Below are 17,910 nucleotides of genomic sequence, written 5' to 3' on the forward strand. Positions count from 1 at the left end.
TATTATTATTAGATGTACTCTAAATATATTATATACACTGTAAATATATTATTATTATTATTATTATATACACTATAAATATATTATTATTATTATTAGATGTACTGTAAATATATTATTAATATATACGCTGTAAATATATTATTATTATTATTATATACACTGTAAATATATTATAATTATTAGATATACTGTAAATATATATTATTAGATATACTGTAAATATATTATTATTAGATACACTGTAAATATATTATTATTATTAGATATACTGTAAATATATTATTATTAGATATACTGTAAACATATATTATTAGATATACTGTAAATATATTATTATTATTAGATATATTGTAAATATATTATTATATACAATGTAAATATATTGTCATTATTAGATGTACTCTAAATATATTATATACACTGTAAATATATTATTATTATTATTATTATTATATACACTATAAATATATTATTATTATTATTAGATGTACTGTAAATATATTATTAATATATACGCTGTAAATATATTATTATTATTATTATATACACTGTAAATATATTATAATTATTAGATATACTGTAAATATATATTATTAGATATACTGTAAATATATTATTATTAGATACACTGTAAATATATTATTATTATTAGATATACTGTAAATATATTATTATTAGATATACTGTAAACATATATTATTAGATATACTGTAAATATATTATTATTATTATTAGATATATTGTAAATATATTATTATATACAATGTAAATATATTGTCATTATTAGATGTACTCTAAATATATTATTATATACACTGTAAATATATTATTATTATTATATACACTGTAAATATATTATTATTATTAGATGTACTGTAAATATATTATTATTATTATATACGCTGTAAATATATATATACAGTGTGTTTAATATTAATACATAGACAACAGTTTTAAACGAGAGAACTTTAGGACCTGACAGAAGCCTGAGAGAGGAGGAAGCTCTGCGGGGCGGAGCCTCAAGTTCACACAAATCAGTGCAATCAGACCGGAAGTAGTATCAATGTGCCCTTCAAAATAATACTTTGTTGTTGTTACTCAGCCACTAAAGACATGAGCTGTAAATTGTTACGTGATCAGTTTGAAACGTTTTATTAATTTAATGTCATTATGCAACACAGAGACAACAAACACACGATAAACAAACACACACGTAAAATAAATAAGTCAATCGTTTTCATATATATCATATTGATGAATAATCACACAATATAAGTGTTTATTATATTATAGATTATGTATTTCACAAGTAAAATATACTTAAAGTACCAAATGTGAAAGAATAATATATATTATATTAAAGTATTATAATTATTATATATATATTACATTAAAATATTATAATTATTATATACATTATATTAAAGTATAATTATTGATGCATTCATGTGTTCATCACTTTAAAGCTTTGGAGCTCATTTTAATGACTTTATACAATGTATAACAATATGTCATCATTTCTTAGTTTATTGTATCTCATAATGAAGTAGCTAAAGTTAAAATATACATATATAAATATATATGTGTGTGTATATATATATATATATATATATATATATATATATATATATATATTTATTTATTAGTATTATTCCCGATGAAACTGAAGAACCGGAGATTTTATTTTGAAGGTGACGACAGGAAGCGCTTGTGTTCATTGTCGCTGACATCAGACGGCGTGTAGGGGGCGGGGCTTAGCGGACTCTTCACGGCTGTGGAGCAGCGGGTCAGTCTGGACGGAGCGACAGGAGGAGCGGCAGGAGGACGGAGTTAGAGCCGACTCTGCTTCTTTGTGACGGACTCACTCCTCGCTGCTGCCGCGGGGCATGCTGGGATTCACCTGGAGCTGGACCCAGACCGGTTTACCGGATTAATTTCCCCTGTGAGTCCGCAGGAGGACCGTGAGACCACCGGTTGATACTTGGAGCTTCAGAGACCAGTCTGAGGATCCGGGTCTGGATCCACTTTCTAACCCGGGTCCGTGTAACCCGGATTTATCTACCCGGGTTCCTGCAGACCGTCCTCCGGACCCTGATGCTGTAGAGACCTTGAGCTCCCGGCGGACGGTCTGATTGACGACATGCCGCTGTCCGCCGCCAGAGCGGCAGCCTCTGCGGAGGCGGCGGAGCGGCAGCGTCAGATGCGGCAGCGGTTGGAGGCCTCCGTGTCCGGGCTCGAGGAGCTGGAGCACCTGCGGCAGCAGCAGGAGGTGCTGGTCCGGGGGGCGCTGGAGCTCCGGGAGGAGGAGCAGCAGGAGGAGGAGCGGCGGAGGGAGGAGAAGCTCCTGGAGGAGAACATCCTGCTACTCAGGAAACAGCTGGTAGGTCCTCACCTGTCTGCCTCGTGACCCCTCACCTCTGTGAGGAGAGACTCAGGTGTGTGTGTGTGTGTGTGTGTGTGTGTGTGTGTGTGTGTGTGTGTGTGAGAGGTCATGAGGTCTTCTATTTTCTAGAACTAGAATCAGAACTAGAACTAGTGAGACCAGAACAGATCAGAGATCAGATCAGCTGAGGAGAAGATCTCTGATTTATTTTTCATAACGAGGTTCAGTTTCTATCATGACGTATGTGTATATATATATATACGTATATATATATATATATATATATATATATATATACGTATATATATATATACGTATATATATATATACGTATATATACGTATATATATGTATATACGTATATATATATATATGTATATATATATATATATGTATTACCTTTCACCGATCCTAAAAATACATATTTAGAAATATAAATTAGTTTAAAAACTCATTAAGGTTATTAATCATCTCTGAGAAGAGGAGGAGGAGGAGGAGGTTTTAATGTATCACTCCTCCAGACTACCCCCCCCCCAAACCTCGCGGCTCAGAGAGGATGCTGGGAGACTTAGTGACTCCAGGTTTAAGATATTAGAGCAGTGTGTGTTTAATTAAAGAGGAGATGAGTAGACGTGGCCTGAAGCACACACACACACACCAACACACACACACACATAGGCACACACACACATACACATAGACACACATAGACAGACACACACACACACACACAGGTTGATGTCTTTTATTTGGGGTAGCTAATGATGAAACATCAGAGAGGAACGCTCAGCTGTTAGCGGACTAACCACTAGTGTCCTCCGTCTAGCTTTAGTTCAGGTGGTCTACAGTGTCCTCCGTCTAGCTTTAGTCCAGGTGGTCTACAGTGTCCTCCATCTAGCTGTGGTCCAGGTGGTCTTCGGTGTCCTCCATCTAGCTGTGGTCCAGGTGGTCTTCGTTGCCCTTCGTCTGGCTGTAGTCCAGGTGGTCTACAGTGTCCTCCGTCTCAGAGGACGTTCAGACTTGACAAAGGCGTTCGAGGACGAGTCTGCTGACCGTCAGCTGTTCGTCTCTGTGCTGCATTCACGTGCAACTTTTAACACGTTGGTGTGAAATCAAACAGCAGAGAGGACGTTTGTCCTTCTGTCCTTTTGTCCCGTGTTTTTATTTGAGACGTTGATCTTTGGACTCCAGCTGCTGTTTCACATGTTTGTTGATGTGAGACAGCTGATGTCTGTGAGGACACAGTCCTGTGATTTCAGGATCCAGTTTCATGTGTCTTGGTTTCTGGACTCTGTTCGTCCTGCAGCTGCAGCTCTAAACTTGAATCTGGATTAGATTACCCCCCCCCCCCCCCGTAAGCAGTAACAAATGCAGATTCCTGTGAGCTGCTGGAAAGTCTGCAGATACACTTTCAGCTCTGAGACCAAACAGCTGAGACCAAACACAGAGCTAGAAGACAGAATCAGGAGGTGGAGACTAAACACAGAGCTAGAAGACAGAATCAGGTGGTGGAGACTAAACACAGAGCTAGAAGACAATCAGGTGGTGGAGACTAAACACAGAGCTAGAAGACAGAATCAGGTGGTGGAGACTAAACACAGAGCTAGAAGACAGAATCAGGAGGTGGAGACTAAACACAGAGCTAGAAGACAGAATCAGGTGGTGGAGACTAAACACAGAGCTAGAAGACAATCAGGTGGTGGAGACTAAACACAGAGCTAGAAGACAATCAGGTGGTGGAGACTAAACACAGAGCTAGAAGACAATCAAGTGGTGGAGACTAAACACAGAGCTAGAAGACAGAATCAGGAGGTGGAGACTAAACACAGAGCTAGAAGACAATCAGGTGGTGGAGACTAAACACAGAGCTAGAAGACAGAATCAGGAGGTGGAGACCAAACACAGCGCTAGAAGACAATCAGGTGGTGGAGACTAAACACAGAGCTAGAAGACAGAATCAGGAGGTGGAGACCAAACACAGCGCTAGGAGACAGAATCAGTAGGTGGAGACTAAACACAGAGCTAGAAGACAGAATCAGGAGGTGGAGACTAAACACAGAGCTAGAAGACAGAATCAGGAGGTGGAGACTAAACACAGAGCTAGAAGACAGAATCAGGAGGTGGAGACTAAACACAGAGCTAGAAGACAGAATCAGGAGGTGGAGACTAAACACAGAGCTAGAAGACAGAATCAGGAGGTGGAGACTAAACACAGAGCTAGGAGACAGAATCAGGAGGTGGAGACCAAACACAGAGCTAGAAGACAGAATCAGGAGGTGGAGACCAAACACAGAGCTAGAAGACAGAATCAGGAGGTGGAGACTAAACACAGAGCTAGGAGACAGAATCAGGAGGTGGAGACCAAACACAGAGCTAGAAGACAGAATCAGGAGGTGGAGACCAAACACAGAGCTAGAAGACAGAATCAGGAGGTGGAGACTAAACACAGAGCTAGAAGACAGAATCAGGAGGTGGAGACTAAACACAGAGCTAGAAGACAGAATCAGGAGGTGGAGACTAAACACAGAGCTAGGAGACAGAATCAGGAGGTGGAGACCAAACACAGAGCTAGAAGACAGAATCAGGAGGTGGAGACCAAACACAGAGCTAGAAGACAGAATCAGGAGGTGGAGACTAAACACAGAGCTAGAAGACAGAATCAGGAGGTGGAGACTAAACACAGAGCTAGAAGACAGAAGAATCATATCTCTGCGTGGTTCGAATCGACTTGTCTTTTTGTTTTTTCCGTTAGTAGAAGTGTTTGGTACCAACTCGGTCGAGGTTCCCAGTGGTACTAGAAGGTGGAGTTAAAACACTGCAGACATCTGATTGGTCAGAGAGAACCTTCATTAGTGTAGCAGCAGCTCTGCTCTCTGCAGCTCATCACAGGAATGCAGCACATGACTGACCTGAGAGCAGCGCTGCATTACCCACATGCTTTCCATCTGATTCACTCTGTGACTGTGTGTGTGTGTGTGTGTGTGTGTGTGTGTGTGTGTGTGTGTGTGTGTGTCTGCAGTTTTCTCCGTCTAGATTTACATCTTTGTTCTTTTGAAGTAAGTTGTTATTTATTGTTATTAGTTGATCTACAGAATATTCATCGACATGTTTTCTTGTGGAAACGATCCTTCAGAAGGAGAGCAGAGGACTTTATATGTTGTCCCTGTGAGGCGTTCAGGTACTTCTCATCTTCTATCAGACGTCCACACTTTGTGAATGAGACCTTTGTGTTTGTGAAGCTGCTGATCTTCAGAGTGGAGACATTCATTCGGGTTGGTCCTGAGTCACATGACCACCAATAAACAGAGCGTCCCACAGGGAGCGTCTCTGTATGTCTCTCTATGTCTCATAATGTCTCTCTATGTCTCATAATGTCTCTGTATGTCTCATAATGTCTCTCTATGTCTCATAATGTCCTATAATGTCTCTGTGTCTCTCTATGTCTCATAATGTCTCTGTATGTCTCTATATGTCTCATAATGTCTCTATACGTCTCATAATCTCTCTTTATGTCTCTATATGTCTCATAACGTCTCATAATGTCTCATATTATGAGAAATACTCATCACTTATTGGTTAAGTGTTGACGATCTGCTGAGCCAATCAGGTCGTTTGTTGTTGGTTTAAATCATATTGTGGTCTGGTTTCCTCTGGTCCCCTCTGGGATCAGGACTCTCATGGTGTCACTCTGCGTCCATCAGAACTGTCTGAGGAGGAGAGACGCTGGACTCATCAGTCAGCTGCAGGAGCTGGACCGGCAGATCTGTGACCTGCGATTGGACAGCGAGGCGTCACATGACCAGCTGGAGACGGACAGCCGACCCAGTTCAGGTAGAGATGAACATAATGAGTTATTAAGTTATTCATAAACTGATTAACATAATGTGTTATTAAGTTATTCATAAACTGATTAACATAATGAGTTATTCAGTTATTCATAAACTGATGAACACTTAATTAAAAAAATATATATTTTAGTGTAAAGAAAACAGTATCATCTGCATAGAGACTGATATTTACTGTCTGTCTGTCTCTCTGTCTCTCCTCCTGTCTGTCTGTCTCTGTTTCTGTCTGTCTGTCTCTGTGTCTGTCTGTCTCAGGTTTCTATGACTTGAGTGATGGGACATCTGTCTCTCTCTCCAACTCGTCAAACTCTGTCTTCAGTGAGTGTTTCTGTTCCATGAATGAAGCTGATGGACGTCTTCTGTCTGCAGGTACACAGCTACTACACAAGTAGTACACAACTAATACACAAGTACTACACAACTACTACACAAGTAGTACACAACTACTACACAACTAGTACACAGTATATATAAATGTAACCTGGAAACACATTGTGAAGGAAATTGAAAGCCTTTTAACGAAACATTAAGAAGAAGAAGCAGAATAAGTTCTTCTGAACTGGATCAGTGATGAACACGAGAGTTAACGCTTCACAGGGAGGAATGTTCACTAAATGGGTCATTACCACATTCAGCTCTGCTCAGAGTGAACTTCCTGTCAGGTGTTGACATTAGGAAACGCTGCAACACAAAGTAAACTCAGATCCATTTAGACTGTTTATGTTTGGATCTGGTTTACAGCAGCCCTGTTCACGTTCAGTCCTCCTCCCTCATCCAAAGACTTAAAACAACAGTGTCTGGTTTCATGAAGTCTTTTCTCTTTCTCCCTCCAGATGAGCTGGCCAGCTGTTTGGACTGTGTCGGTTTGGATGGAGGACTTTGTGACGAGTCGTCCTCCTCTGGTCTGGTCCGCCGCTCGCTCTCGGCTCCTCACCCGGCCTCCCTTGACCCGGTCTCATCAGTGGACTCCCAGTCTAAGTACCACTGCGACCTGGTGGCCCGAAATGGCAGCGATGTGTATCGTTATCCGAGCCCGCTGCATGCCGTGGCCGTCCAGAGCCCCGTCTTCCTGCAGATGTTGGGTCACGGTGGTCCCGGCAGAGACGAAGGGCTTCTAAAAAGCGTTGAAGGACTCAAACCAGAATCCTCACCCCTTTCTGCTTCTGATGCAGCTCTTCTTATAGCTCCTCTTGTATCTCAGAGCTCCTCCTGGCCAGCCTCCTCTTCTTCCTCTCAGACTCCTCCCTATAAGCGACTGGACAGCTACATCTACAGTCTGCTGCAGCGGAGGGCCCTGCCCGTCAGGACCAGCAAACCCAGGACCAGCATCAGCGCCGACCCGTCAAAGAGCATCCTGAGGCAGGCCAGTCTCTGTGTGAGGCAGTTCTCTGGGTCCGGTTTCGGGACTCTGAGGGGCTCTGAATTCAAACCCTCCGGACCGACCGGAGGAGCGTCAGCGTCTCCTCAGAGGCAGCGGTCTGTAGACAGTAGATCTGAGGAGCAGGAGACCCAGAAGGTTTCCCCTGAATGCAGCGTTGACTCAGTGCAAAATGTCTTCCGGATAAATATTGATCCAAGCAGCAACAGTCTGCTGAAACAGAAAAGCAAAACGCTTCTGCCTCAAGACCCCCCCAAAGAGACCAAGCAGCCATGTTACTCTCCAGACCTGCTCCTCAAATCACCACCAGTCATCAAAACAGCTACTCCCAAGAACAGCCCGAATCCTCCACAAACTGTCCAGACAGAGAAGGTCGATAGGTCAGTGCCGGAGGTAGCCTGTCGAGGTTCCTCCTCCCAGAGTCAGGATGAAGGAGGAGGAGGAGGGAGTCACACGGTTAACACCAAGTGCATTACCGCCCAGCGGCACACCGTCAAACTCCGCAAGGGTGGCAGCAAGACGGTGAAGGTGAAGACCACCACGAAGATGAGGACGAGTCGGGCCGCTGAACCCAACGAGCCTTTGTGGGAGAGAAGAGGCGACAAATCCCACCACAGGTCCCGTTCTAAAAAGTCCCGGCTGTTGGACGACAGAAGCTCCGTCAACATCAAAGTCTCCAAGAGAGCAGCCGCCGGTGTTCACGGCGCGTCCACCTCCAGGATCAAACGCCTTCCTGCGTCCATCCCAGAGGGCCGAGTTGTGGACAAACGAACCACATCAACAGTAAGCAGTGTGCAGTCTGGTGCATCCAGGCACCATCACCATGGAAACCACCACGGACGCGACCAGGTCGTGGTCGTCGCCAAACCGAAGTACAAACGAAGCGACTACCGCCGGTTGCGTGCAATCATGGAGGTACCGAACAACGAGGCGTTCAGGCGCACTCAGCGGCAGCAGAGAAAGGAGCTGTTGAGCCCTTCGGCAGCCAATGTGTTCCTCCCCCCTGCCGAGCAGGTGAGCAGCCCGTATTTCTACACGGCAGGAAGTGACTCTGAGTATTCGGCCGAGTGCGCGTCTCTTTTTCACTCCACCATCGTCGACACCACTGAGGACGAGCGGTCCAACTACACCACAAACCGCTTCGGAGACAGTGAGTCCGGTGAGGAGGAGGAGTTTGTGGAGGAGAGCACCGCCACCAGTGACACAGAGGAGAGCGGAGGAGGCGGGGCCGGCGGTGGGACAGGTGGAATGGGCCGGGGGCGGAGCCAGTTAGGGGCAGCTGGGCAGGAAATGACTCAGGCGAAGGCCTTCGTTAAGATCAAGGCCTCCCACAACCTGAAGAAGAAGATCCTCCGGTTCAGGTCGGGTTCTCTCAAACTCATGACCACCGTGTGAGGACAAACTGGACCACAGCCATATCTGTTGAGGGGCCCTGAACCCGAACCCTCTTACAAAGTGGACAAAACTCTTTTCTACGCTGACACTTCAACCATCCCAACGAGACGACGCCCAACCAGTTATCCATCTTTGTAAAAAGCATGCGTGACATTTTACTATCTTCACGTTCTGTCATACGCTGTAGTTTTTAGTCCGGAGGTCAAAGGTGACGCCTTCAAACTCGACCCTGTATCAGGAGGAGCTCTGTCTCCTCCGTTGTGATGCCTAAATACTGAGAGGGGAACAGGGAGGGTTATTTCACAGTTACATAAACATCTTGATCTGCAAACACGTCATCTTATCGACTTCCTGTGCCTGAATTTACCTTCATGTAGATCATTTTGGCTTCTCAACATGGAAATTTGAGGAAGTTCAAGTGGTTCAACTCGTGAGAAGGCCGGGCCACGACCACTGGGCTGTTCATATTTCATGCCGTGTAGCCTGAACTCATGAGTTCCTGTTTTAGAAATGACATTAAAGAGGTTTTTGCACACTTTTGAAAACACATTTTTAAGATTTTAGTGTCAGAAGCAGCCAATCAAGAAGGTTCTTCAGATGTTCCTGCGTTGTGTTCAGGGTTGAGGTTGAATGTCGCTGCATTAAAGCTCTTTCTTTGCTGACAGGACAGACGGTGTTCACCTGTTGATCTCTGATTGGTTTAAAGCCTTCTTTTGTATTTATTGTCACCAACACGCCACACGTCTGTAAATGCTTCTCTTTTTATGACACAGTCATGATTTACCTCGTTATGTTTTGATGAAATCTATTTAAAACCTAATATATTTGCTTGATGCTCATTGGATCCCACACAATAACGTTTATACACCAAGTCTGAACGTGTGTCTTCACCACATGATCACCTGTTTACTCAGCATTTAGGTGTTTGGGCGATGTGTTGTTTTTGTATCGTCACTGTTGATGGTGGACTGAACCAGGTTCTCCTCTGGCGGAGACCATTTTAGATCATCTTTAAAATCTGAAAGTTCCACATAATCGATGCCTTTGAGAAACCTGTTTTTTAAAAAGCTTCTTCAGTGTCAATATCAGAACGCGTTGGTGGTTTTTAATCATTTTTTAAACTGGTGAAACCTCCATTTGAGGTCATCTGGATGTTTGTAAATCTTAGCTCAGTATTCACATTTAGAGTTCATTTATAACTTTAATTTAGTTATTAGACGTTTCAGAGAGATATCACCTCAATCTCTGTGTCTGGCAGAGAGTCCAGGATGTGTTAGCCTAGCTTAGCACAACTCAAACTCAAAGCGTCTACTTTACATGTTTGCTTATTAAACAGTGTAGAAATGTAAAGGTCAGTAGGAGAACGTTAGTATTGAAGTATTTGTGAAAACTATTTGTTTATTTGTTTCATCTGACTATTTTAATGATCCATTCCCGATATATTCTAGAGTTTATAACACTACAATTTGATAATGATTGTCTCATTTATTTTGTGATCAAATTATTAAATTTGCTTCAGTATTTTTATCTTCTGATATCTAAGCTAGCAGTTTCCTGTCTTTGTGCTAAGCTAGGCTAAACCCACAGAGATGAAGCTGAAATTCATCGACGATGAGATTTCTCTAAATGTCAGTTTAACATTTAAATTAGCAGCAGACTTCAGAGTCTTTGTTCTGCTTCGTTCTGTCTTTCTGTTCAGAACTATATAAAGTTTCTGATGTAGAAACTTTATATTTCAAACTTTTCAGCCAAAAACCTTCAAACCAAAAGTGAAACTTGAGCGGTGGTGAGTTTTAGTCACACTGGTCCGACTTTCCTCCTGTAAATGATCATATATGCAACTAAAGGACTGTTACTGATGTGTGTCGATACCGGCGCTGAACCTTTCTATGCTTCATTAAACGACTTTGACTCAAACGTTTCTTGTTCTGGATTCTTCTGTTTCAGAAACGAGCCGTCTCTCTGCCGCTCAGCCGATCACAACATATTTACACCGTTTGTGTTAATCTGCTTCACTGTGACCTCGGAGAAATCTTTTCATTTGCATATTTCTGAGGGTCTGATCTCAGCTGATCAATTATTCACAGCAGCAGCGTGGCTCAACCAATCAGAGAGGCTACAGCTCTGCTAGCAGCATGCTAACAGCATGAGACACAACCAGAGTCTCTTGTCGTGTCTCTTGTTGTTTCTCTGGTCGTGTCTCTGGTTGTGTCTCTGGTCGTGTCTCTTGTCGTGTCTCTTGTCGTGTCTCTGGTTGTGTCTCTTGTTGTGTCTCTGCTCGTGTCTCTTGTTGTGTCTCTTGTCATGTTTCTTGTTGTGTCTCTGCTTGTGTCTCTTGTTGTGTCTCTGCTTGTGTCTCTTGTTGTGTCTCTTGTCATGTTTCTTGTTGTGTCTCTTGTCATGTTTCTTGTTGTGTCTCTGCTCGTGTCTCTTGTTGTGTCTCTTGTCATGTTTCTGGTCGTGTCTCTTGTTGTGTCTCTGGTCGTGTCTCTTGTTGTGTCTGGTCGTGTCTCTTGTTGTGTCTCTTGTCGTGTCTCTTGTTGTGTCTCTTGTCGTGTCTTTTCTTGTGTCTCTTGTTGTGTCTCTGGTCGTGTCTCTTGTTGTGTCTCTGGTCGTGTCTCTTGTTGTGTCTCTTGTCATGTTTCTGGTTGTGTCTCTTGTCGTGTCTCTGGTCGTGTCTCTTGTCATGTTTCTGGTCGTGTCTCTTGTTGTGTCTCTTGTCATGTTTCTTGTTGTGTCTCTGCTCGTGTCTCTTGTTGTGTCTCTTGTCATGTTTCTGGTCGCGTCTCTTGTGTCTCTGGTCGTGTCTCTTGTTGTGTCTCTGGTCGTGTCTCTTGTTGTGTCTCTTGTCGTGTCTCTGGTCGTGTCTCTTGTTGTGTGTCTTGTTGTGTCTTTTGTTGTGTCTCTTGTCGTGTCTCTTGTGTCTGGTCGTGTCTCTTGTCGTGTCTCTGGTCGTGTCTCTGGTCGTGTCTCTGGTCGTGTCTCTTGTTGTGTCTCTTGTTGTGTCTCTGGTCGTGTCTCTTGTTGTGTCTCTTGTCATGTTTCTGGTTGTGTCTCTTGTCGTGTCTCTTGTCATGTTTCTGGTTGTGTCTCTTGTTGTGTATCTTGTTGTGTCTCTTGTCATGTTTCTGGTCGTGTCTCTTGTTGTGTATCTTGTCGTGTCTCTGGTCGTGTCTCTTGTTGTGTCTCTTGTTGTGTCTCTGGTCGTGTCTCTTGTTGTGTCTCTTGTCATGTTTCTGGTTGTGTCTCTTGTGTATCTTGTTGTGTCTCTGGTCGTGTCTCTTGTTGTGTCTCTTGTCATGTTTCTGGTTGTGTCTCTTGTTGTGTATCTTGTTGTGTCTCTTGTTGTGTCTCTTGTCATGTTTCTGGTTGTGTCTCTTGTGTATCTTGTTGTGTCTCTGGTCGTGTCTCTTGTTGTGTCTCTTGTCATGTTTCTGGTTGTGTCTCTTGTCGTGTCTCTTGTGTGTCACTTGTTGTGTCTCTTGTTGTGTCTCTGGTCGTGTCTCTTGTTGTGTTTCTTGTCATGTTTCTGGTTGTGTCTCTTGTTGTGTCTCTTGTCATGTTTCTTGTTGTGTCTCTTGTTGTGTCTCTTGTCGTGTTTCTTGTTGTGTCTCTTGTTGTGTCTCTTGTCGTGTTTCTGGTCGTGTCTCTTGTTGTGTCTCTGGTCGTGTCTCTTGTCGTGTCTCTTGTCATGTTTCTTGTTGTGTCTCTTGTCGTGTCTCTTGTGTGTCTCTTGTTGTGTCTCTTGTTGTGTCTCTGGTCGTGTCTCTGGTCGTGTCTCTTGTCATGTTTCTTGTTGTGTCTCTTGTTGTGTCTCTTGTCGTGTTTCTGGTCGTGTCTCTTGTTGTGTCCCTGTGGTCAACAGTAAACATGGAGGTTTTGAACTTGTCTTACGGTTCTCTTTGTTTTTGTAGAGGCGACTGTTGGTTTTAATTAGTTCGACCACAAATCATCATGTTGATGTTGAGACGGCTCAGAGAGAGTTCACACACACACACACACACACACACACACACACCATATGAAACCTGAGTCGTGACTTTGTGGATTTTAGATTGAAGTATTTAATCTGACTCGTCATCAAACAAACAAACAAACAAACCTTTGTTCTACTAACAGGAAGACAAATATGAAGACTTCAAAATAAAACTGAAGTACAGATCTGTACGTTTAAATAATGAACATAAAAAACTGACAACAGGGTGATATATGTGCTCACTGCACAGGGAAGTGCTGACGGTGTGTGTGTGTGTGTGTGTGTGTGTTTGTGAACTCTCCTGGGATTCATATACATGCAGTCAACACTCAGAGCTCTGTTCAGCCTCCTCATCCATTTCACTCTGCTGCTCAGTCCCCCCCCCCTCATAGCCTCTCCTGTTTTAGCAGCTAAAGTACACAAATATCTTTATTCACAAAGATGGTGATGAACATTACAGACGTGTTCTTTAATATTAAAATGATAGCTTTATCTTTACATGGTGCACACACACACAGACACACAGACAGACACACAGACAGACACACATACACACAGACACACACAGACAGACACACACAGACAGACACAGACAGACACACACAGACACACATTATGATTATTGATCATTTTAAATATACAGTAGAGACGCTCAAACCAACAATACACAGATCAACATTCTGTAGACAGAAACATTTCACGATGTCGTTAGAAGAAGACGGTGAAAACAGATTTAAACAGTCTTCTGTTTTCCTGAGCAACCTGAACACAGCAGCCCTCAAATACCATTTTTCCTTTTTTCTTTTTTTCCATCCAAGCTGCAGGTTTGGCTGCAAGACGACAACAGACTGACTCTGCAGACATACACACACACACACACACACACACTCTGGATCAGGCTGTCAGCTCAGAGGGAACAGAGGAATAAATCACTGCAATGTTACACAGGAAACCTTGAGAGTGCCCTTTAACACACACACACACACACACACACACACACACACACACACACACACACACACACACACACACACACACACACACACACACACACACACACACACACACACACACACACACACACACAGCAGCAGCAGCAGCAGCTGTGTAGGGCAGAAGGGAATTACTGTATCTGAAGGTGTTGAAGGAGGTGCGCAAATGGCTGCAGTGTGTGTGTGTGTGTGTGTGTGTGTGTGTGTGTGTGTGTGTGTGTGTGTGTGTGTGTGTGTGAGAGAGACTGTTTTAAAATGTTTGTGTTTCCTGTCAGTCTTTAGAAAAGTCATCTTGCAAGACACAGACATGAGAAGAAATAGAAGAAGAAGAAAAAATAGAAGATGAAGATGAAGATGGACTATTTTCTAAAAACATCTTCCATGGAGCTTTTATCCTCTGACCCCTCTGCTGACCTGCTGCTGTTCAAACTCACAAAACTTTATTTAGACGCAGCAGCTTGACACGCAGGAGGATTCAGTCTGTGGCTTCAGGCCAGAAGAAGAACCTGAACACAGCGAGAGGAGCTATTTTCAGCAGATCTATAGACTTCAGTTCACAGCAGGAAGTGAGTAAGAAGAGGAGGAGAAGAAGAGGACTGGAGGACCACGCTGAGATCTCCTGCCCATAAGAACTAAAGTAAGCTGACGAGTAGAGAAGAACTAAAATCAGCTGACGAGTAGAGAAGAAGAAGAGATAGAAGAAGCTGCAGGTGAACATTCAGATAGGTGAGAACAACAACACGCTGTGTTTCTGTCCCAATAGATCTTTCTATTAAACTAACAACCTTGTGATTTGGTCAGACAGTATATAGGGTTAGTATATAGTTATATATAATAAGTGTTTACAGTCTGGTTCTGTTTGTGACCGCTGGTGTTTCAGTCAAAGCAGCTCTGTTTAAACCAAATTTAAATCAGAAGAAGAAGCTTCCAATACCAGGAGAGTTTGCATGAATCGCACACACACACTCAGACACACACACACACACACACACACACACACACACACACACACACACACACACACACACACACACACCACCCACTCTGTCTGACAAAACACATGAACCGCCGCCTCTTCTTCTTTTCCAACATGGCCACCGGGCGAAGCATCGCTCACAGCTGTGTCTCTAAGGACACACATACACACAAACACACACACACACACACATACACACATACACACACACACACACATACACACACACACAAATATACACACATACACACACACACAGATCTGTGTTACTGTACCTGTGAGGACACTCGACCTGATTTAGACCAGGACTATAATTAATGATCATCACGTGTGTTGATATTTTAATAACTATATATGAGTGTGTGCATCTCAGCTTCCTCCTCCATCTCCATGACGTTGACAGTATAAATCATAAAATGTGTGTGTGTGTGAGTGTGTGTGAGTGTGTGTGTGAGAGAGAGTGGGGGTGTATGTGTGTGTGTGTGTGTGTGTGTGTGTGTGTGTGTGTGTGTGTGTGTGTGTGTGTGTGTGTGATCAGCTGTCAGCGTGATAATAACAAACATGCTGCTACATGACAGAAGCATATATCTATATATATGTATGTATGTATATTCAGTATATATATAGATATAGATAGATGGATACTTTATTCAATCAAATTTGTTTGTTACAGCAGCAAATAATATACTAAAGCAATCAAAGGAACAGAGTAAAACATTTAACATATAAAGTATAAAGTATAAAAATGCACAGTATATACCAGGGGTATTCAATTAAAATTCCAAAAGGTCCAGATTGAGAAAATCTCCTTGGGCAAAGGTCCGGAACATTACAATAATATCTAACTTGCGCTATTTAGTGCTATATATATACATATATGTATATATTCAAGAAGCCTAGCAGTAGTAACAAGGTCTATGTGTAGTCTCAACAACTGTCAAATCAAATAAAGAAAATACACATCAATTATATTTTAACAATTATCATTCTGTTTTCAAATTTAACTGGATGGATTATAAAGAATACATAGAAATACATGAATAAATGTTCTTCTCATTTCAAGTAACATTAAGCTGATTAAAGAATAACTGACAGAACAGAAAGATTTTGAAAAATGTGACTCTTAAAATAAAATACTTCATTTTTATTTCTTCATTTATATTTCACTGAATTGTCCTGCAGCCTTAAATTTAGTTCATTCAGGTGTGAAGTGATGTCAATCAAAAAAACACAATATTATATTTTTGTCATCTTCTAACAAGATAAATCAATGTGCAGGGACTTTATCTGTGGTTATGAAACCTCTTGTTTCTGATCATATTGGGCTCTTAGGTTTATTTCCTATGTCTTCATTTCAGATGTGAGTGGATACGTTTGATCTAAAGAGTTGTTCTTTGTCTCGTAGTAACGCTTCACATTACCGCTTTAATAATTGTCACGGTCTCTGAACATATGAGACACACTGGTTTAATTAAACTGCCTGTGGGAAGAGTGAACCTATAAGAGTCTGTTCATTGTTGGTTAAAGACTCTGGTCTCTCTGGTCTCTGGTCTCTGGTCTCTGGTCTCTCTGGTCTCTGGTCTCTGGTCTCTGGTCTCTCTGGTCTCTGGTCTCTGGTCTCTGGTCTCTCTGGTCTCTGGTCTCTCTGATCTCTGGTCTCTGGTCTCTCTGGTCTCTCTGGTCTCTGGTCTCTCTGGTCGTCATGAGAACGTCATGTGAAATAACTTCTGATTCATGTAATCCTCCTGCTCTTCGTTCTCTTTCCTTGTCTCCTGTGTGTGTAAATCTCACTTGAGTCAGGAATGTGTCAGAATACCCGTATTTGATTGGCTGAGCTGCATCAAGTGATGTGATTTACAACGCATTGGTCGGTGTGTTTCCTGCACCGCTGAACAAGTGCCGTAAAGGCTGAAAAAGCTGCGCCGGTTAAAATAAAAGTGCTCTGTCAAAATAAAATCGGTTTTAGGTCCTGGGTCCGGATCCGGACCTAGGTCCGCCTATTAGTAACCCCTGGTTTATACGATGAAATAGTATGGTATTATTAACTAAGCTAAACTAACCTGTAGTGCAAAGATTAACCACAGCAAACACACAACAGTGTCGCACGGATATTTGTTATATGTTATAAGTTATATGTTATATGTTATATGTTATATGTTATATGTTTTATGTTATATGTAATAAGTTATATGTTATATGTTTTATGTTATATGTAATAAGTTATAAGTTATAAGTTATATGTAATAACTTATAAGTTATAAGTTATATGTTATATGTTATGTTATATGTAATAAGTTATATGTTATATGTTTTATGTTATATGTTATAAGTTATAAGTTATAAGTTATAAGTTATATGTAATAAGTTATAAGTTATATGTTATATGTTATGTTATATGTAATAAGTTATATGTTATATGTAATAAGTTATGTTATATGCTATGTTATATGTAATAAGTTATAAGTTATAAGTTATGTGTATGTCTAGTGGATGATTTATTATAAAGTCTTATTGCAGGAATGTTCTCCTGTATCTGTCCTTGTGACAGCAGAGCTGGATGAGTGTGTCCCTGCAGTAGGTGGTGGAGAGGGTGGTCCAGGTTATCCAATATGGATAATAGATAATAACACACACACACACACACACACACACACACACACACACACACACACACACACACACACTCTCACACACACACACACACTCACATACATACACTCACACACAACACACACACACACATGCACACACACACACACACACACACACACTCACATACACATACATACACTCACACACAACACACACACACACACACACACACACATACACACACACACACACACACACATATACACACACACACTCACATACACACACACACAACACACACATACACACACACACACACACAACACACAACACACACACACACACACACACACACACACACACACACACA

The 17,910-nt window shown here is 42.0% G+C and overlaps 1 protein-coding gene across 1 annotated transcript; it reads left to right on the top strand.

Annotated features, from left to right (window-relative positions):
• Positions 1-1,814: 1,814 nt before the first annotated feature.
• dact1 (dishevelled-binding antagonist of beta-catenin 1) lies at positions 1,815-10,915 on the top strand. The gene is made up of 4 exons (XM_068737258.1): positions 1,815-2,383; positions 6,088-6,217; positions 6,487-6,600; positions 7,065-10,915. The coding sequence occupies exons 1-4, from the start codon at positions 2,144-2,146 to the stop codon at positions 9,002-9,004; spliced, it is 2,424 nt and encodes an 807-aa protein (XP_068593359.1). The 5' UTR covers positions 1,815-2,143; the 3' UTR covers positions 9,005-10,915.
• Positions 10,916-17,910: the final 6,995 nt, after the last annotated feature.

This window comes from Cebidichthys violaceus, unplaced genomic scaffold, assembly GCF_023349555.1.
Source record: "Cebidichthys violaceus isolate CVI_PGR_0920_01 unplaced genomic scaffold, fCebVio1.0.p SCAF_77, whole genome shotgun sequence".
Lineage (NCBI taxonomy): Eukaryota > Metazoa > Chordata > Actinopteri > Perciformes > Stichaeidae > Cebidichthys > Cebidichthys violaceus.